General features: G+C 40.8%; 1 protein-coding gene across 4 annotated transcripts in view; it reads right to left on the bottom strand.

The window, feature by feature from the left end:
• Nucleotides 1-21636, bottom strand: part of NELL1 (neural EGFL like 1) — a 284792-nt gene that overhangs the window by 248777 nt on the left and 14379 nt on the right. For all 4 annotated transcript variants that reach the window (XM_013102879.5, XM_027458303.3, XM_027458304.3 and 1 more), the window contains exon 3: nt 10713-10863. In XM_013102879.5, the coding sequence (XP_012958333.2) occupies nt 10713-10863 (151 nt within the window). The remainder of the gene's footprint in view (nt 1-10712; nt 10864-21636) is intronic.

Raw genomic sequence — 21636 nt, 5'->3', positions numbered from 1 at the left:
ACAAAGGGATGCTTTCTTGTTTTGTTATTTCTCAGTGTTTTGTATTTTATTACTTTTGATCATGTCTGTTTAAAAAGAAACATCTGTTTTGACAGATCAAATTCTCAGAACACATGTATCAAGAAAAAAACACTGTTTATGGAAGAGCAATACAGAGGAGTGTGTGACCTTGGCTGAAACTATTCCACTGCTATAATCTCCATATTTGTTAAGCATGTGGGTTACTACTGGCTTATTTTACACAATTATACAATTCCAGTCCTTTCTCTATATCTGTCAGCAGTCCCTCTCATTCAAATCGCAATGTGTAAGAGAAAAAAGCAAAAACATGTTTCTAAATTCAGATTAATTTTATGCACATCAAAAAGCTAGGTTATTTTAAGACTGTGGAACGTGCTTTACAGAAGGACATCATTCCACGATCAACTCAACATGCTTTGCAATTCTTCTTGACAATTTTTTCAACCCCTACGTACCTTACATAAGGGTACTGTAATAAGAAGATAATGCCTGGCTATTTTTAGGAGAAAATAATACCTGACTTACTGAAGTTTACTCCTTTTTTTTTTTTCTTTCATTTTGCCACAATCACAGTCAAGATCTACCTGTGTGTTTGACAGCTCATTTCACTTCCAGATGAGAAAATAAGGCTTCAGGTTCCTAAAAGTACACCATAAATTGGAAACTGATGATGTGGATGCCATGACCCCAAAAAATGTAAAAGTCAGCATCGATGTTAAATAAAAACATATAAGACACCTGAAGCTGAAAGCCCGAAATTTTTTGAGTTGTTTTAATCCATCATCTGCATTAAAGAAACATATTCGTGTATTCATCCTATTTACCAGAGCAGGGATTTTCACCTGTGACAAAAGAACATGACCTTCCATTCAAAGGCATTACTGATCTCATGGTGTCGAAGTGGCCAAAGGAAGGAGGGCTCACAGATTCCAAACAAGACACAACCCTGAGTACAACACTGGGATACGTGTACTTGTGAACATCTTTAGAGTGCATACAGCACTTTTTGTTCTGATCCCTATGATGCTAGCACCTATCATGAGACACTAAAACACTGCACAGTGAAGACAGGGCACCATCTGGTAAGCACAAGCCTGATTAAGTGCTTTGGTTCTAGGAACTAAGGCATGACTACTTTTTGCATTTCATTCAGGAAATTTTCCCCTTTATCACTTCCAAACATAAATAGAGCAGAGTTTTTATTCTGACTTTACAACTTCCGTCATCCCTGATCAAGTGCCAAATGAAGCCCCACAGCCTCTTTCAAGGAGCAGCACCAGCACTTGCAGCAGATGCTCTTAGAGCTACTGAACAGATGTCCCAGGGCAAGGCAGCAGGCACAGATGGCATCCCTGCGATTATGTACAAACTTGGGGTTATCATCTAGTCAAAACACTTGTGCATCTGCTTAATGGGATAAGGTCACAAAAATCACAGGAGTTCAAGGATGGAGTCACCGCTCACCTGGCACGTGATGCAGCGCAACATCACACCGCAACATCAGCTCTCTCAACTGCTGGAAAAGTCACTGCCATAACAAGAATCAGGCTTGTTCAATGGTGTTATTGAACACAAGATTCAGGCAGGTTCTGTCAGTCTGGTCAAGGCACTTGTTTCCCCCTCCACCCCGCCTATTTTTTAAATAGCAAAACAAATTCAAGCAAAGTTCTAAGTCCAGCCCATTTGAAGTTAACAAACAGAAATTAAATTCAGGAAGCTTCTACACCCATCTGCCTCTTTGCACGTGTTTGTGCACACAACCTTTTCATTTAATAGCATCGTGCCAAACAGAATATCAGAACATTTAATGATGTTTAGTAATCAAAATGGCTTCAGGCAAGACTGTGTTTTAACATCTTTTCAGAACCACTTCTGGATGTATTCAGAAACAACAGCCAAAAATCTCTATCCATTACCACGCTGACTGCATCATTTTCCATCTACAGAGGTTCTGTGATGAATCTCAGATCATTGGCTTTTGGATTTTTAGTGTTCCTGACCACTGAGTCTGCGTGCACAGTGGTACACGCAGCACATTGTTATTTTGGTTGGGCAGCCAAGTGGCTCAGCCTGGACAACAGCAGAAAATAAACTGAGATCTTATTCTAACGCTCCCCTGGTGGAAAGCAAGTCAGGCTGACAGCAGGCACAGGCAATGCTATGCTAAATTCTGCAGGTAAACCAGCAGGCCTGTGCCCAAGACTATCACCACTGTCAATGAAGCCATACTGAGCAAAAGCAGTGCCTTGGAAGCAAGAGAGGCATCTGACTTCAAACAGAAGTAAACACTCACCTTGCAGTTGTCACTGCAGTTCTATAAGGATGCAAAAACTAGAGCATGGTACAGCTGTCAAGGCAAATATCTCTGTTGCTTCCACAGGCACTGTTTTTGTACCCCTAGTTACTAAAAAGTGACAGGATAAAGATCCCAAGCTCTGAAGCACTGTCAACCACTAGATTTTCAAGAAACGCTCTTTCACGTTCAAGTGCATATATCTAGTCCTCTGCTACATATGCATACTCACAAACCACACAGCTACCTTCTGCAGCTGGTTTTAAATTTGGACAGACTGAGAGGCTGCACAGTAAAACCATGCATAGAAAATCTTCACTTACGTGGCATTAAAGACTTAGTGCAATGGCAGAGATTATGTACTGATATCAAAGCCTCTGCGCAAAACCAGACTGCCATCAGGTAGCACAAAAGGTATGCTGAATAGAAAAGGGATCATCTGTAACAGTGGAAGTATCTTGCTGAAAAAACAGATTAACTTTCTACAAAAGAAAACGCGAAATCCCACATGTTTCACAGACAAAGACTCTGATCACCTGCAACTCCAAAGTATTACTCCTATACCAGCAAATCCAATACAAGCCAAAAGTTAAAATGTTAATTTCTTTCAAATCTCCAAAAACTAAAAACACTGAAGTTCTACTTCACTGTGCTATTGTCTACCTAAACACACTTCTTTCAAACATTTGTATTCTTTTATTTCAAATACACAGAACAAAACCCAGCCCATTAAACATCTTTCTTTTTCCATTATGATTACTCCAAGGACAATGGGAATCGCATTATATCAGCCTACCTTGAAACACTTCTCAATAACCACCCACAAGCGACATGTGCTGTAATAAACATTTTGTCTTTTGTTCTACAAATCTACACGGCAGCTGGGCACGCAAGCTGCAAGGTATTAGAACACTTACAATGTTCAACGTATGTATTTGTGTACCTCCAACTAAGCATAAGTCACACGAATACAAATTTACTTTCTTCTTTGATCAGATAAAGATAAAAAGTGACCCCCAACATCTGCTTGCCAGCTAAAATGCAGCTCGAGGTACAAAGCAGCTACTCTTTTTTGTGGCATGTGTTGTAAGGATTGTGCTTATGCATTTTTGCTTCCATTTCTTGTGCCTAAATATCTGTCTTTGCTGTGGGTGCTACCTGCCTACTGTCTGAAAGACATGGTCCCTCCCCCGTTCATTGTAAAACTAGTAGGTAGTAACACACTGCCCCTGAAAATAGCACAGCATCTCAGCAGGCTTCAGAACTAGCACAGTCAGTAGGGTTGAAGAGAGTCCATTATTTGAAGGATGGTAAAATCCTAACTCCTTAGGCTGCTACAACCAAAATAAATAAATAGAAGTCCTCATGCACAGATAAACAAAACCGATAATCTGCTAAATTAAGTTCCTGCAAGAAGTGATCATGCAGCCAAATAGTGGGAGAAATTTTGATTTCGTCCCCTCACAAAAAGCAGGCGTTGATCTTGCAGTAAAGGATGCAGCCTAGTGTAACCACCCCGCAAGGGATGGCCTCGCTTTCTTGCACGCTTTTTCCTACCTTATACTTTGCACCAGATTTAGCCACTCAGTTGCACTAAGGGCAGGTCAACCCGAGGAGCTAATCTGACAGCAAAGAAACCCAACAAGAACAACAACAAAGAATTACTTCTTCACATAACACTGCTCCAGAACCAGGTCACTTAGCACTCACAATTACTGTGTCTGTAGCAGGGAATGCAATCCACAGTGGCACTCTGTGGGTTACTCAAGTGGTCCTTGAAGGGCTCATCACCTAAAATGCCTGGACTGAGGGTTATTTTCCCCAGTGCTCCAGTGGACCATCTGCAGTCCACAAAGTGTTTGTATCTATGGGCTTTCTAAGTAGGAATTGCCAGTTTTTCTGTGGCTAACCGCAGGACTCCAAGGCAGCATTAGCTGAAGGGTCACTGTGGGCATGCAGAAGCCTGGAGGTGCCAGCGTGACCAGAAAGCCCCCAGCAGAGCTGTAAGCAAAGCCCAGCACAACCCTGCTCAGTCCCTCCCCAGTGCCCACCGCTGCGGCAAGAACTCGGCTCAGGGGATCCCCAGATCCACAATCCTTAAATACCAGATTTTAATGAAACAAAAGAGAATAGCATAGCCTTTTAAACTAATGAAATCTGCCACTTGAGAGTCAAACTAAAATATTTGAAAACAAATTATCCTGTCCTAATTGCAATGTGCTTACAAGGAAGGTTCTTCCCTCTGATCTTGCTCTGAAATTCAGCAGCTTTCCAGTGATTTTTTGTATTACGGCAAGTGCCATACGTTTGTTAGATTCCCAGCAAAAGCCTTTCCCTTTCCACTGCCTTAAGGCCCAGCAACACAGCTGCTCACAGCTCCCCTCAGGGTGCCCCCAGCCTCTGCCTGCCCCACACCACCTTCCCACCTCCCCTCTCTCTCCCCAGTGCCACCAGGGCACTGGCAGCTTGCAGGGTGAGTCCTTCGGGCAGGCACTGTGACCCTCTCCTGTCCACGGGGCACTGCCTGCTTAGCATCCAACTAAGAAAGTGACCCTCTATGAGCAATGTAGTGTGAACATCTAAGCCTCTTGTTAACTAGGAAAGTTACAGTCTCAGTGAGCAGCCAAAATTCAGAGGACACAGTTTGCAGAAAGTTGCCTTCAGCCTAAATTAGAGGCATTTCAGTGCCTTGCCTCTATCAGAAGATCATAAAACAAGCAAACAAAATAACTCGGCATGTTGGAGAAGACTCCAAGGGGACCTACACATCCTGCTCCTGGCTGACCACAACATTTCCGCACTGTCCAAATCCAATTTTAAAGAGTTTCCAACTATCAGCCATTCTGCTTCAATTGTTAACAAGGTCCAAACAATGTGCTTCAACAGCTGGTTATCAGCAGCATGTTAATGCTTCGGAGAGACAACAATTGCCATCCTAGGGTACATAAAACACCTGCTCTCAGCAGGGAGCCACAAGATAGAAGGTAGCTCCTCAAGCTGTAACTCCTTCACACCACTGAAATCAGTGGAACATGTATAGAATACAACTTTTCTGCTTCACTTCTCTCTTTTGCATACTTGAACCCAGAGGACAGAAGCAGGAGGGCACAATTCTCTAAAATGCTTTTGGGGAAAAAAAAATCTGGAAGAAAAACTCACCAGCTTGTGTCTCTCTGGGAGGCAGGGGGGAAACTGTGTAGGTGCCTCTCGTATTTCACAATACCTAGTTCAGAGGGACAGAAGTAAAGCTGGATCTTTACATTCTCTAATCATCTTGCCAATTTAGCAATTCTACATATGAATATTGATGAAGATATGACCGTTATCCTAAAAGATAAAGTAAAATGGAAACATCTGCCGAGTTTTTCCTTCCCTTTGTTTTGAATACTGGGCATCTCAGAATCCACTGTGCTTATACACATCTTGCAGAGATTGATCTAAAATGCAGCATAGAGTACATCCAGTCCTTCAGGCTTACAACTGGGGTCAGAAGTCACTTGCTCAGGTTTCTTTCCATTAATTAGGTTTCAGCATTTAACTAGCTTGTTTCCCATTTATGTTTTAAATCTAACATCATGTAAGACTGGAAGGTCCAGTAGCCTTCCAATTGTCATTTGTGCATGTAGAGCTTTCTATCTACTCCACTACAGTCTGAGAAGCTGTTCACATTGTAACTGGGAAGAAATAATTTATTAGGAAGTCTCACCCATCTCCCCTCCCCAACCAAAACTGACTTGCTAGAAATAAAAATATTTCACTCCCAGCCTAATACATTTATCATCATCCCTCAGAATATTTATACCAATACATCTGCCTGTTATGTACCAAAGGGCCAAATTCTCCACTCAATAAATCCATCGCACTATAGCAGTACAATTAGCTTGCAAGTTTACAAGTATCTGACATGACAAAGTTTCTGAAGGTCAGTTCCTAAGCATAGGTTCACGTTAAAAAAAAAATAGAAGAATAAAAAAGAATTAAAGGAATAAAAACAAACACAAAAAGTTTTTAGTGCTCTCTATAAGACAATCATAGAAACATTTATTTCATACTTCGCTCTCTAGTTCTGTAATGGGGAGGGGGGACTCTATACTCAGAAAACCCTTCAGAAATAATAACACCACACGTGGACAGAAAGTTAGTATTGATAAACATAAAGCAAAGAGAGAAGACCCAGGACACACACACACAAAATAGTAAAACAAAGTTTTTTTTGTTTTCTTCAAGCTCCTTTAGTCTACTGACGAAAGCAACAATAGTTTCTGTGGGAAGACAAGGGGGGAAAGAAACTAAGTTCCAATCAAGACTCAGGGACTTTGAAAAATGTGTATAACAAGACCTTGAGGAGAAGGTCAATAAGAGTTTTATTTTATTTCTCATGAGTAACTCCTGGGCAATGGCTCGCTTACTAGTTTATTTTCACTCACTCTGCATAACGATGTCCAACTTCTCTGCTTTTCACAAAAATAAAACCAACGGTTATGAAGAACATCTTTCTTTGGAGGGCAGTTTGTTACAGAGCAAGTAAATACCTGACAGGTTACTTTCAAGAAGTCAAAAGGGAATTTTGTCTGATGAAAGGTTAGAAAACCTGATTCAGAGTTATTGCCTCCCACATCACAACCAGATAACAGCTTGGCTGCCAGCTGCCACCTCATGGATAACCTTCAGTCAAGACTGTTTCCTCTTGCTTCCTTTCAGGGGAGTACCAGAACCACAGGGGATGTGTATTTGTTCTACCTATCTGATTTGAGAACATTTAGATCTGTACAATAGCAAAAAAAAAAAGTACTCTGGACTCAAACCTTCCTGATACCTTAAGGCCTAAAAGGCTTAGGACATGAGTAGTAGTTTCTCCAACACACAATAAAACCCATCAAAATATCATTATTGAAAACTTAGGCAGTAAATCATTTGAAAATGTCATAAGCCAGTCAGCGGGATGGCCAGTAACACAGACCCATGCTCACTGTTCTCATTGGGTGCCTCACCCATTCTTTCCAAGCACCAAAACTCTTCGTTTTGTACATTCTTGGTATCTTCTAAGTAAACAAATGCTTTATTTGCCCACTCAGTCATCTGATATTAAATGAAAAGTTTATAGCTTTTTTTTATTGTTGTTATTTTATTACTAGTATTTGTGGCAAAAAATTTCACAGCTGCAAGAAAAAAATATTACAGAAGCCAATTCTTTTTAAATTGTGCCCCCGAGAGGTCAAGAAATCATAGTCAGCTCCTCCGGTGACAGCCAGGACAGCACTAGCCTGGGTAACTAAGCATCCTTGGCAGATCTCTCCAGAGACCCATCTCAGACAGCAGTAGGATGGAGCTATGACTACGCCTCCAGTCCAGGGAGTAAACAGCTCAGAGGAAATGCTGACTCCCATTTAAGTTATATTATGGGGCTTTGGACCATGCAAGACCAAAGCATGTAAGGAGCAAACATACAACTTCGGTGAAACTGTACTAAATCACTACTCAAATAAGGACTCTTAATGGGTGGGTTTTCAAGTATCTCAATGGCCTTTTCCAAGCTTCTTGGTGGTTGAAAGAATGAAAAGCTATGATCAAAACATCTCACCAAGATCTTCAAGATAGAAAAAACTAGCATAGTTATCCAACAAAGATAATAGTTTCTGCATCCCCAAGTAACATGTTTCTACATCTTGTATTACATTTTGTCCTTTGAAATTTAGAAAAAAAATATAATCTGCAGATTTTCACTTTGTATTCCAGATAACTAGTACAGTCTGCACATACTAACAGACTGTTCAATTAGACTTAATCTGTGTTAATTAAGCTTTCCATTTCCCAAGCTGTATATTAATACATTTGGATCATGAAAACAAAATCTTTATCATCAAGCTGATTCAACAAGATAAAATATTAACAAAGACGCATTTATCATCTTCTATGCAATATAAATCCTGTCCATCAAAGGATCATATAAATTAACAACTAATCTCTAAATGTTGAGAGATACCCACTTAGTGTAACAAAACAGCTTATCCGAATGACTGACTTCGAGGAAAGGTGTTTTCATCTTACTTTAATACCTTTTACATTCAATTTCTGTATGTTATTTGTAAAGATTTAGGATCCATTTACCTATGTATTTCTAAAACACCATAGATATCTTGGTTTCAAAGTTCCATGCTATTTATGAAGAACAAACTCCTGCTAATATGCGCTACAGAAAGGCAAAAAGTTTTCTCTTGTACCTTATGGTGATTATCTCCACTCCAAACATCATGTAAAACAGCCTTCTGAACTAATTATGCTGGCACATGTAACTTAGATTTTATTAATATATATATATATATGTATAAAATAGGTTTTACTCCATGAAATATTTATGCCAACTACTAGACCTGTGTGCATAAAAAAGGTCTTGCATAAGATATGAACTCCTGTACCAACAACTAACACAGCTGCTCCCATTATTCAGGTCTTGTTGACCTCCTCCGTGTCCTGTAGTCTCAAACTTTTAATTGTGCAATTTGGGGCGTACTAATAAGTTGAATACCCCTATGCCATAAACTACAGTATTTCCTATTTTGTACATCAGAGGGAACTTATTGGATTTTTCATGGTCAAAAACTATACTGGTTAGGTAATAAGATACCCTTATACTTGTTCTCACAGGCCTTAGTCACAATGAAATATAACAATCTTTTTTGTGTTTTTTTTTATAAACTAATCTCTTTGTACTGTCTATTTTCACAGACGCACAGAAGGATGAAAAAAGCTTTAAAAAGAGTGTGAACAGATAATCAAAATAATTATAAAAATCAGTAATTTTGATTGAGCAACAGTGATTTAAATAGAGCAACAATTTTTAAAAAGGTTTACCAGCATGTCAGGGGCCTGTGCACATTTCAGTTCACACATGAGGCTGAAGTCTAGAGTGACCTGAGCGGCTGGTGCACCCAAAAATATAGAAACAACAACAAGCTGAACGTTCTGCCATTACATTATTATTATGTAAGCAGGGTACTCTTCAGCAGTGCCCCCAATCTTTGCTCTCTAATCTTCTTTTCCAGTGTTAAAAAGCTTTTTCCCCATTTTCTTCCACTTTATTAATTTTTGTCATGTCAGACCTACGTGTCTGGAAGCACTATCCTTATCAAGGTCCAAGTAGCAACTTAAGACACTGGGGAAAGAAACAATGAGCCTGTTTTAAGTGATACACAGTCAGTCTGGGAAAGACGGATAATTGCAGTAATCCATCTGACTTTCAGAATGTAGCAGCAGCCATTAGCAATGCTGGCCGTGTCTGTTCTGGCCATTACATAGAACTACACAGACTTAAAACTACTTTGGCTCCTGCATACAAGTACAAAGATTTAAGTGAGCCTTGCATCCAATTCTTCAACTACACATAGTTTTAAACGGATGTCTATTAATACGAAATACTAGAGATAACCTCAGGGCCAAGGACATCAGCAGTGCATTTTATTCAATCAAGATTACTCCTGCATAGTGAATCTCTCTACCAGCCGCTGTCTCTGACCGCCAAGAGAAAGAAGTTAAGCAGCTAAACTCAGTAGAGGCCATATCTAAAAACTATGCCCCTTGCATTGTATAATATTGCCTGTCTAGAATGACCTTGGATTGACAAGTACATATGTGTGTCCCCAAACGTGACACAGTATCAATGGCTATCCTCAGTGTACTCTTTCTTAAATGAAAAATGGGGGAAAAAAATATCTGTTAATATAGCAAACTGATCTTTCCAAAGTTAGAAGTTCAAGACAGCAGGAGACTATTTGACACAACACACAGTTTGAAACATCAAAACATCAGAGAAATCATTATGACCTATAATAATAGAAGGTATAATTTTGGTGTGTTTTTTTTGTTGTTGTTTTTAAACAAACTGATGTCTGCCACTATAACAGCTAATGAAAATGACCTCTTCTTTTTCTCCAACACTGACAATAAAAAAAAAAAAAAATCACACATGAAATAAGAATATATTGTATTCATGCCAGGAAGCAAACATACACATCGCCATATGGAAGCACAGGTTTGAAATATAGCATAAGAGCTGAATTTCAAAAACAGCAAACATATTATTTTAAAACATTTTTAAAAACAGTGAAACATGAGAATGCAAGTTTAACTTTTATGAAAAAGCAAACTCCAGAGTGCACATGATAAATAGGAGAAACTGCATTATGAGGTTTGCAATTTCCAAAATGCATGTTGTCTATGCAATGTGGTTTTGATCTTGAAAAAAAAGAAGAAAAAAACCTAGCAAGTTGCAAATTACATCAAGAGGCTTTAATTTACATGTCAGATTATAAACCCACCATTTCAACACAGTCACAACAGAGTACTGAGCATTCAGCACCTTTTAGACTGCAACTACTAGAGAGAAATAATTTCCTCTTACCTGTGCTCTAACTCACGGATGGACAGTATAACTCCAGAAGTCGATGCCTTCTGTTGTAGAGTGGCCAGAAACGTGAACTCACTTTTATTCCGAAAGAGCTGAATTAACTTCTCACTCACATGGGGCGCTGCATGGATTTCTCTTTCTATATCTAAGAATTTTATTCAAAAAAATATATATAAATAAAAGGGGAGGAGAGTGGCAACAACAGTCCAGTAGAAATGCTAAGTCAGAAAGATACAGATTACATTTTTCATTTTGCCATTGACATATTTCTTTTTTGAGAGTCACCTACCACACACCACCATTGCAGTTGTTTAGTGCAAAAACCCCAATGTCGCCTCCGTCAGCATTCCCGCTTGTCACTTTGACAAGTTCACAACTGGTCAGCTACTGATTTTCTGACAATTTTTAACGGGATGCTGAACCATTTGTGTCTGCTGTGAGCAGATTAAGTTGTTGTAAAGAAGGTGTGCTGCAGTCAGATAAATGGGCTCCTAAACTCTGAGAAATCTCAGGCGCTGCCTCTCCCAGCACAATTCACTAAGCTCCAGTTTCAGTTTTTACCACCAAGCCCGTTACCATCTTTCCATCGTACATCAGAGGAAACCTGTCCTTGCACTGTGTAAGGCAGAGATGTATTATTGCTAATAATGCTATATGGCTGAGCTTCTGCCCAAGAAATAAATAGAAGACACGCTTGCAATCTGCTACCGTTTCAGGGATTTCTCAGTTTAAACAAGCAAAGCGTGACAGCTCATGCAATATTTATTAAACTACAGTCTGACCGGGCAGATCCAGAAATATTTCAGTCTCACTAACCCTGCTGATGTCCAAGCGGCAGCATGCCTTCTCATATTTGATCTTCTAAGATTTAAATGCACTGTCTCCCAACACATTCATTTTTATTTCATCCTTTTATTTGCAACGTCCCATCACCACCACTGATGATTAATGACAAAAAGGAGGAATCACAGCATTTCAACCTTCCCACCCCTTGCCTTGTTTTGCATGCTGGGCCTTTGTCACACGTTTGCGAGACCTGTGCCACTCGCAGTTCCTGGATGTCACAATCAATTAGAAACCCAGTGAGCTTCCTTCAGAAAGGTTTACTTTGAAGCCAGAAATGCCAACACCGATTCTCAGCTGGTAGAAAACCATATAACTCTACTGAATCCTGAGAATCTGGCCCAGCATGAATGCCATAAGACACAAAGGAGTGACGAGATTTACAATTCAGAATTCCACTGCAGGGGAGGAAAAAAAAAAAAAAGTATCATTAAATGAGGCTTTGCAGACCGAAAGAGGAGAGACTGGCTTGCAAACTGCCTGAAACTCAGAAATACAGACTGCTGGGGGAATTCCATGGACTGAAACCAAACTCCAAGGAAAAAGTATTCAAGCATGTTTTGTAATTGGATGTCTCCACTTCTTCCGCACAGCTTACAGCCCTTCAAATGAGCCTACACACTCAGAATCCGTAACACACTTGTGCTTTGAGAAGCTCACCTCTGAAAAGTACTGCAAATTAGACATCAAAAATCACCAGTCATCATTTAAAAATCTTTGCCAGAGGCTCAAATTCACCTGATAAATAAATATAAGGTCCACTTTACAGCATCAAGCTATTCGTCTCTCCAATGCCACTTCCATCATAAGAGGACAAAGCTTCAGAGAACAGAAATAGTTTCCACTGCCATCATAAAGGGAAACAGAAGAAAGTATCCAGCACAGAAGAGCAGATTCTGCATTCACCTACAAGATTTCGTTAACAGTATCATTATCCTTACCTAACTTACCTAGCAGATGTTATTAGTGGTCATAAATACTCCCTAGTCCTCTTCGTAACAGCTGGCAGGAGACACAGAACTGTGTGTCATAAATCAGGAAGTTTTCCCCTATTACACTGAATGGGTAAGCGTACTCCCTACCCCACTAACTTAACTCACTTTTGGCTGTAAATGACTCTGACAAGTTAAAACGCACAGCCAGCCGGCTGTCTACACAGACAGAAAACCAAGTACCGAGGTGCAACTGAGACTCGGAGATAGAATTTCCAAATGCTGAGAGTTGAGGAGAGCTATTCTTGTTTTGAATGTTAAGAACCTTTATATCTCACGAAATCTTGTTTTTTTTGTGTGTTTTTTTTTTCCTTTAATGTTACAATCATAAGAAATAAAATATTGCCTATTTGAAGTTCTCAAAAAAAAATCACATGAAAACATAGGCAGTGCTGTCAGTGGAACACACATGTAAAAAGGTCAAGCCTTGGGAAAAATCCAGCATTTTCTCATCACAAAGGGACCAAGTCATAAAGCCACATCCCCTCATCTACCCACCCAACCTTCTACAAAAAACAAGGGCTCCTTAGTCAAAATCACCACTGAATAACCAAAGCACTGACTACTCCAGTTAGAAACATACTTCAAAATACCATGTTATATTCTACACCAGTTCACAGTCTAAATACACCTTACACAGCATAAATACACCTTACATTAGCCCTCTGTTGGTTAAAATCAGTATATGCCATAGGTATGAAATCATCAAGAATCTTGGATTCAAACCACTAACTAGCAAACATTACTTAGGTCCTGATTTGCAACACTATTCTGATATAATCCATAAGAAGGCTGTTATTTAACCAGGCTTTTTAAAAATAACAAAATCTAAATCCAGTGCTACTCAATTCGAGTAGCTCTACTCATTGCCAGGCTAAGGAGGTCCCAGTGCACAGGACCATCCCCTCACTGGAGAGCCAAAAAAACACACTTGCAGGGGTAGAAACCCCAGCACAGATGATTTCACCATAAGGAAACCTAAGTAACTGCAACAAGGGGGGTTCCCAGCAAATCTGCAGGGATGTGGCAGATGCAACGCAATAGCTGGTTCTTGGATTTGTGAGCACAGGAGCCCACGGAGGTTTGCAACGATGCAGAAATCTGCTTCCATGGGGCATTATGGAGGTGATGGACTGCTGGGGTGCCAAGCGCACTCCAGGGCTTGCAGCCTGGAGCTGTACAAGGCTTCATCGAAGACAGTGCCCAGGCAGCTCCACACCGGCCCCCGTCTCCTGCCCCATGAGACAGCCCCCAGGCACCTCTCCGGCAGTGCTACACCACCTCCGGGTATGTCACCGGGCTGTATTCTGCTTGATTTCTGCAGAAAGCACCACACTCATAAACTAGGAGTATGATCCACTTGGAGTAAGAGCTTTCTATTTGCAAGTTGATTTTCATGCTTTAAAAAAAATAATAATAACAACACTACCACCCTGAGAAAGGATACACCTCCTCACTGCAGGTGCCTGAGGGGGAAAATACATTTTATGCTGTCTATAAAAATAACTGTCTGCTTGTAATGAAATGCCGTATTTCCTACATAATATAGAACAATATAGGTTTATACAGTAATCTTCGGTGAAACACCGCTTCATGCTTGAATGATAATACAATCTCAGCAATAAATAATATAAATAAATAAAAGTAGATACGACTTTCATATGCCCTTCTATGTGATTATATTTTCTTAATCTGAAATACTGACTGTCTGGAGGGTTTTTTTAAACATAGTAGAATGCTTCTAAAAGAAAACAGGCAAAAAAAAAAAAAAAAAAAAAAAAGCAATCTTACACAGTTATTTTAAAGTTCAACAGATACAAATCACCCAGAGCATCATGTAAACTTTCTACCTTCAGCAAAACAGAGAAGCAGAAGACACCCCTATGACAAAGACAGTGCACATCCCCTGTTTGGTTTCATACCTCCCCCCCCGCCATGCAAACCACAGGTCCAGGGAAGAAGCACCAAACACAAAGCAACAGCACAGCGTGCCAGGAGAGCCAACCCAGCTATGCCCTCCCTGCGGGTTCCATCCCCAGGGACACAGCCCTGCCTCCTCCCCAGCTGCCTGGTGCCCTGCAAGCTGGCTCAGCTCCAGCCTAGCCCTACCCGGGCCAGAAGGAACCAGGGCAGTATCCAACACCGGGACTGGGGCTGGGATCAGCTGAGGCAGTCGCCAGCCCCCTGCTGCGTGGCAGCAAGATCCCACGCTCAGCCACCTCTCTGAGTCAGACACGGGTCACTCCAGTTCCCGTTATTTGACTACTCAGGATTGAGTAATTGAGTAAAAAATCAGCTTGCATCTTTCTGTGGGTTTCCACTGTTCTACGTATCACCAGCTCAGGGAACTAAGAATTAAATCCTCAGACTTCTGTCACTTGTAGCTTCGACTGAGTTAGAGGCCTCAAGTGAGAGAGAGGGAGATGCTGGCTCCAGCTCCACTGGAAACAGAGCAAAAAAAACAACACCCCAAAGAAGCTGACAAAAGGAGTCAGAGAAAGAAAAAAAATGATGCAAAGAAAGTAGGCAAAGTTATTGCCAAACTTACTTGGATGTCACTGTCAATAATCTATGGTATGAAGGCGAAGGGAATTATGTGATCATTTGGGCTAGAGTTTTAAGCAATGAAAAGTATACATCTGTTCATGCAAGCTGAATCCCAATCCATCCGAGAAATCATTACTCTTTACTAAATGTTTCCTTTAGAGAAAAATACTGAAAGTCAGTTCTAAACCAGATCATATTTTCTGAAACAATAGCTATGTTTCAGCATTAACTAGCCTGCTAGAATACTTTTTCCTTTTACTTCCTTACTTTGGTAGGGAACGCAAAACATAGTGCTTTATTGCTAACTTCAATCATTTCAAAGCTATTTGTTTAAATATACTTTCAAAATATAGCCTTTGCACAGCCACACCAGTCAAGCCAGTAGAAATTAACCCTACACCAGAGAATCCAGATCTTAGTGATAGCCATTAGAGAGCTGAATATTGCAGCATATTGGCTTTTACTTTGCTATGGGCAAAACACAGTAAGACTTAAACCTCCACATGAAGGAGAAAAAAACAAAAAACAAACAAACAAAAAAAAAGTGATCATTTTTTTTTAAGACACCAGCTTTCCAAATATGGAACAGCGTAGAAATGGGATCTGAAACAAGTGTAGGCCATTTCCAGAAGTTGCCCAAGATGCGAACACAAGACAGGGTCACAAAACCCTTCTCAACGAAGGCAGGAGCTTCATCAAAGCTTCCATGTCCGAACGGGATCCAGTGCACAGCCTCCTTTCTGCACATGGGTCCACACAATTCTTCTCCCTAACAAATGGTCAAAAACAAAACAAACAAACCACCCCCACATACTGCTGGTGACAAAGCCCCCGATGCCCACTGCTTCCTGCTCCTCTGAAACCTCTCCCCAGCCCAGACAGGCCACAAACTGATCCAGAAGTTTACAGAAGGATGCTAACAGCAGCCACAGGGATCCTGCCCAGGAAGAAGTCATTTCACTGCCAAGCAGGAAGACGCTTCAGGTAGTTGTCCTTCCCTGCCTAGCAAGGGCAAAATGCAGTTCTCACTAGACAGCACCTTTTTTTAATTTTTTATTTTTTTTTTGAAGCTGCAGGAGGAAGATTCACACCACTTCTCCTCACATGCCAACAGAAGGCAAGACTTGGCAATATGCTGCTGTCACAGGAACAGGCAGAGAGGCACGAATCCCTCAGAGCACCTTGGAAGCTCAATTCGGCTATCGCTGCTGGGGCCCGAGACAGAGCCCCTGGCTGCACAGCAGCGTGCCTGGCTGTCACCTGAGCGCAGAGCCAGCAACACGCCTGCTGCTCACCCACACTGCTTCCAAGGCAAGGGAGGAAAACAAACGCAGGCTTGTGTGCAGGCTTGCGGTGCTTGCTGAGCAGGCACCGTGCTGCTCCCCAGGGACCCCTGCCAGCTACCCAGGGAGGGGTTAAAAATCCCCTCCCTGCTCTTCAAAACTATGCTGGAAGAAGGCAGGATGTTTTCTCAGCAGCACCTCTTTGCTTCTAGGTGTTCCCAGCAGCACGAAAAGTCATTCTAAATGCTCTACTCGCTTCTGCCTTGCTAGCTCCACTCAGAGTCAGTAATAAACAGTAGGAAATTATGTTCAACAGCACAGCTTTCTAAATTATGATTATTCATTATAAATCACTTTTTACATGTTGCTTCCAACACTGTTTCTCAAGAATAAGATCCATCTGCAGTGAAATGCTTGGTGATTTTAAAATGCAAACCTCCTACAGAGATGATGTCTCATTTTAATTATTGTTTCGGTTTAATGGGTTTTCATTAAATTAGAGGATGGAGCAATTACCAGGGTGAATAGCTAATGTTACAAAAGGTAAGTTCCCATGACTATACAGCAAAAGCAGTTCTGCTAAAGAAGGTGGGAAAACAGCATAATTCAAAGTAAACTCTCCTTTTGCATGATGCAAAACTACCCTGGCAATAAGTGTTCATATATTGGTGTCATGGTGATATACGTTTGTAAACTACTTTATGACTAGGTCTCACCTAACAACATTCATCTAGCATTTGAAGTTATATAGCTATTCCATTCTTTTTGCAAAGCTACTGCAAACTCAGTTCTAAAAGTCAGATTTTTGAGTGGCTACGGAAATCAGGGACCGCTTATCAATTCACCATTTCTTCCCCAATTTAGTTGATTTAGGAGCTTCATCTCAGACTCTTCACTTCTTGAAAGCTGCCCAACTTGAGCACTGGCTAGAATGACCACGCTCCAGTTCATAAGGCAGTTGTCAGAAAGTCGAAGTCTCTTGTTTGTTTGATCAGCATTTCAAACTGAACCAGGGAAACTGAGCACTCCGCAGCAAGCAGAGCACCAGATACTGCACAAGACTTGGAAATGAATACGTGCCATGAGAGAAGGCAGCCACCTGCTTCCTCAAGTCCCAACCAAAACAAGGTCCTACAGGGGACAGAGAAAGCAGAGAGCGGTAGCAAAGCCTACACTGCACGGGCTGCCCTCTTCTGCTACCTGTGGGCTTGCTATCTTCCTGTCTCCCGGGCCCTTGTCTTCCCACCCAGACAGACCAAACAACCAAGGCAAGTGCTGGAGTTGTCTCAGTGGCAACAGACACATGAGCAGCACGCCCGGGCACGTGCATCACACGGTGACTGACACCATCTTCAGACCACGTGGCTCGTACAGAGCAAAAGCGGACAACCTGAGTGAGCCAACTGGCTTTGCCCCAGGCTTCCTGACACGAACAGCCACGCTGCTCAATGTGCGGAGCGCTGCACATCACCTGTTGCTCGGGCAGCCCCTTTCCCTTGGTTCCTTTTAAGCAGCTACTGGGCTCAGGCTCGCCTTCGCAAGTTGGCTCAGCTGTGTCCTCAAGGGACTCGTGCTGAAATCAAGACTATTTACAAATGGATGATCCCTTAAATTAACTGCTTATTCCGGTGCTGGTAGAAATGCTCCAGAAGTTACGCTACTGCTAACAGCACATCATCTGCTCTTAAATCATGTGAGTTAATCAAATTACATGCCTTGTTAGTTAATTAGTGCAGGAGTCACTGATTGTAACTTCTTTTCCACTGTTTATCTATATTAGCTAGCACGTCACATCAGTGTGACTATAAGGTAAAGGTTGCTATTTTCAAATTTGAAAATAACCACAGTTAAACAAAAAAAGTAAGGATTACAGTAGCAATCCCATCACGAGGAGAAGTCTGAACAGAGCCAGCAGCACTGTCTGCAACGTTAGCATGAAGGAGCAGTAATTCCTAAGACTCATTACCGAAATGCTGGCCGTTTTGCAGAAGCACCGTCCATTTCAGGGATTTATTTCAGAGTATGTTAAATGCTAATGCCACACAAGATAATGAGCCACCTAAAAATACTGTTCCTGTTCTGACTTCGTGCAAAAGCAAACCCAGCAGTTTTTACTCCACTTCCACAAAACTCTTCCAGATAAGCTCAAAATCACAGCAAACTAGAAATGATTTTTAAAAAATGCAAACACATACTGAACTTGACAAAACACATTTCTTCAGCCACATTTAGAACAAGTTTACATCTAAGTGAAGACAGTACCAGAAAGTGAGGAGCATCTAGAACCAAAAATCAGACACAGAAGGTAAGTTTTACAAATAACTGCAGCTTGGACCACCTTACTCCCACTATAACCTTTAGCACATTTCTAACCTGGAAACAAACTGCAGCTTTGTCAATAGACTGTACAGAGAATGATCTATTTGTATTTTTAAGCTGTATGTAATAATTCTGATTTTTCATTTAGTACTCTTCTTTCTTTGAGGTGATAATTAATGCTGCTCATGCTTTGTGACAAGGTGTTAAAAATAAATAGTATCAAGTACACCTGCTTTAAAGCTCCAAAGTTTAACAGGAATGTGAGAGGCACAGGTAACCAAGAACCTGGATGTTCAAAGGAATTTTAAGTACCAGATCCCAGAGAAACAGAAGAAGCCAAAATGCCTAAATTATTTCGGCTGTGCTGAGAATTCCAGTCTAGCTCAGCAGGGCCACAAAGAAAGCAGAATTTGCCTCCCTGCTGAAGACTTGCGTTCTTAAAGACACACTTCAAAACACCAGAATTCAGTAGTTCGTCAACAGGGAAGCTTCAGCAACCTGACTCAGTTTCTTCACGTGCAAAGAGAGATTACAATGCTTAATGCTGCTTACGGCAGCTAACAGACCTGCCTACACCTACCCAGAGCTCCCGATTTCCAGTCCATATCACAAGAATAATCCAACTTGAGGCAATGAAATTATCCATAAAGTTCAAAGTAAACATATGCTGATGCGCGCTCATGGTTCAAAAATTCCCGTGATATGACACTCTAAGCAGTTGTTTAATTACTTTTAAAACATTTAGTTCATTTATTACTCAAATCTTATGTTTTTTTGTTTCCTTATTCTTTCTCTGCAATTTGTACAAACACTAACCGAATGCGTTTCATGAATTAATTTTCCCTTCTGTTTTCTTTACCTCAGAAAAATCACTTCCACGGTATTGGTAAAGAAAATTAAATCCTGGGTGTCTGCTTTATTTATTAACCGCGTGATAATAACATGGGGCATAATACATTTGTCAAAGCCCCTCTCTACTGAAGTATAATTTCAGCTGTCAGCCTCTTTACAATTATGTTTATATTCAACACTCTAGCTGTCTTTGTTTCTTGGAACACATATAAGCACACATTTATATATTCTCCCCAAATCTGTCTAAATTCCACCTCTGTGAAGTGTTCCACACAACCCCCCAACAAGGAATCGTAGCCACAGCTAACATACTTAGTCATTCTCCACAAGTTTTATATGAATTATTTGAGAGATTTAAGAATTTTCAAAAATGTCACAATAATAACTGTTTTATCTTTTTACACCATAATTATGATTTGGAGCATTGCTTTTCTTATTTCATCCAAGCCTACCACAACTCATGAATAAAATATGACAACTTTGATAGCATCCATCGCTGTGGGTTCATCCGTAACAGCAAACGTGCTTGGGGTACTAACAGCTCCCTTTTGCTCCATAAGCCTTTGTTTCTGAAAATAAGCTTTTATTTAAATAGAACCACCACATGTGTCCCCCTTTTTTGCATTTTTTGCCGTTAGCAATAACACCAGCAATAATGTTTACTTTTTTTTTAATGACTACATTTTGAAACAATTAGGATGGCATAAAGCTAGAAAAGCTGAATATCCCATCTGAAAGCTGGTACTCACAAGACATCAAAAAGCATTAAAAGCACTGCCGGCATCAGAGAACAAAAGGCTAACACAGAGGACCGTGACTTTTAAATTTGTGGGCAATGCTATTTAAAAAAAAAAAAAAAAAAAAAAAAAAAAAAACTTTTTTTCCTGGCATCATCATTAATTACAGTGAAGCAAACCTAAAGAACTTCCCCTATTTTCATAAGATTACTGTAACCAATACCGCACAGAGCCCTGCTCCCTCAGCTTGTCAGTAGAGTCCTTTGAAAGGAAGACTTGAGATAAAGTATAGTACGTGAGGTTTCCAAATCATTGGCATTTACTAAATTATTCTCTAGATGTCACGTTTTAAGGCTGTGCTGCTTCATTTTCTAAACAGCATGATGAATATCTGTGGAGACCTCCACAGACCAAGAAAAACCATGACACACACGCATAAAGCCCACTCTCCTCCCACACATCTTGGCTTGGTTATTATCCCTACTCCCAAGAACGGGCTTTAAAATTTCAATATTGTTATGCACAACGAGCCAAAGCGGAGAGACAGAAGCAGAGGCAGGTCTGTGTGCCATCTGTAGATGGCCTTTCGTCACAGAAACAATGAGCGTTTAACCTCTGAGATTTGGTTTTATGCTTGTTGCACTCTGAGAGTCTTTGCTGCCTTATGGGTTACAAAATACAAAAAGAAAAAGAAAAGGGAGGGGGGTGATGGGGAGCAAGAAACACAACAAAGCTTTACAACAGAAACTTGTCCGCTGCAGGAGGTGCCTGTTCCCACTGATGCCAAGTGGAAAACTCACAGCTTCAAACAGAGGCGTCACCCGGATGCTCAGGGGGGGCTTGGGCTCAGTAAAGTAATCCTATCTACTTTTTCCTATTTATGGCATGGAGGATCAATGGGAGACACAGCTGTAACTACGTACAAGAAGCACTATCAAGCAGGGTGGGAGGATGGGGGACAAGAAGACTGCCATGTGACATTTTGGGGAAGCGAGAACACCAGCGCTCAGCCGCAGGGTTTATTGGGTTTATTGTCAAATACCGCAGTCACATCAGTGATCACAGATCCCTCTGTTGTCAGAACCACAGAATCAGCTCTCTCATTTTAGCAGGTACACAGCCTACATAACTACTGATTTAGATGAATGTTTCAGTGGACACCAGGTGCCAAAAGCACTTCTTGTCCGTTTATTAAAAAAAAAATAAAAATCTAACGTTCCGCATTTTATATCATTGAATAGGCTACAAAATGCAAGGCAATCACATGATATAATGCCACAAACCAGCACAGTTTGATATGATTACTTCGCACCATTTATGTGGCAAAAATGAAAAATAAGAGGAA

The sequence above is a fragment of the Anas platyrhynchos genome, chromosome 5 (genome assembly GCF_047663525.1).
Source record: "Anas platyrhynchos isolate ZD024472 breed Pekin duck chromosome 5, IASCAAS_PekinDuck_T2T, whole genome shotgun sequence".
NCBI lineage: Eukaryota > Metazoa > Chordata > Aves > Anseriformes > Anatidae > Anas > Anas platyrhynchos.
This window is presented reverse-complemented; position numbering and strand designations above follow the sequence as displayed.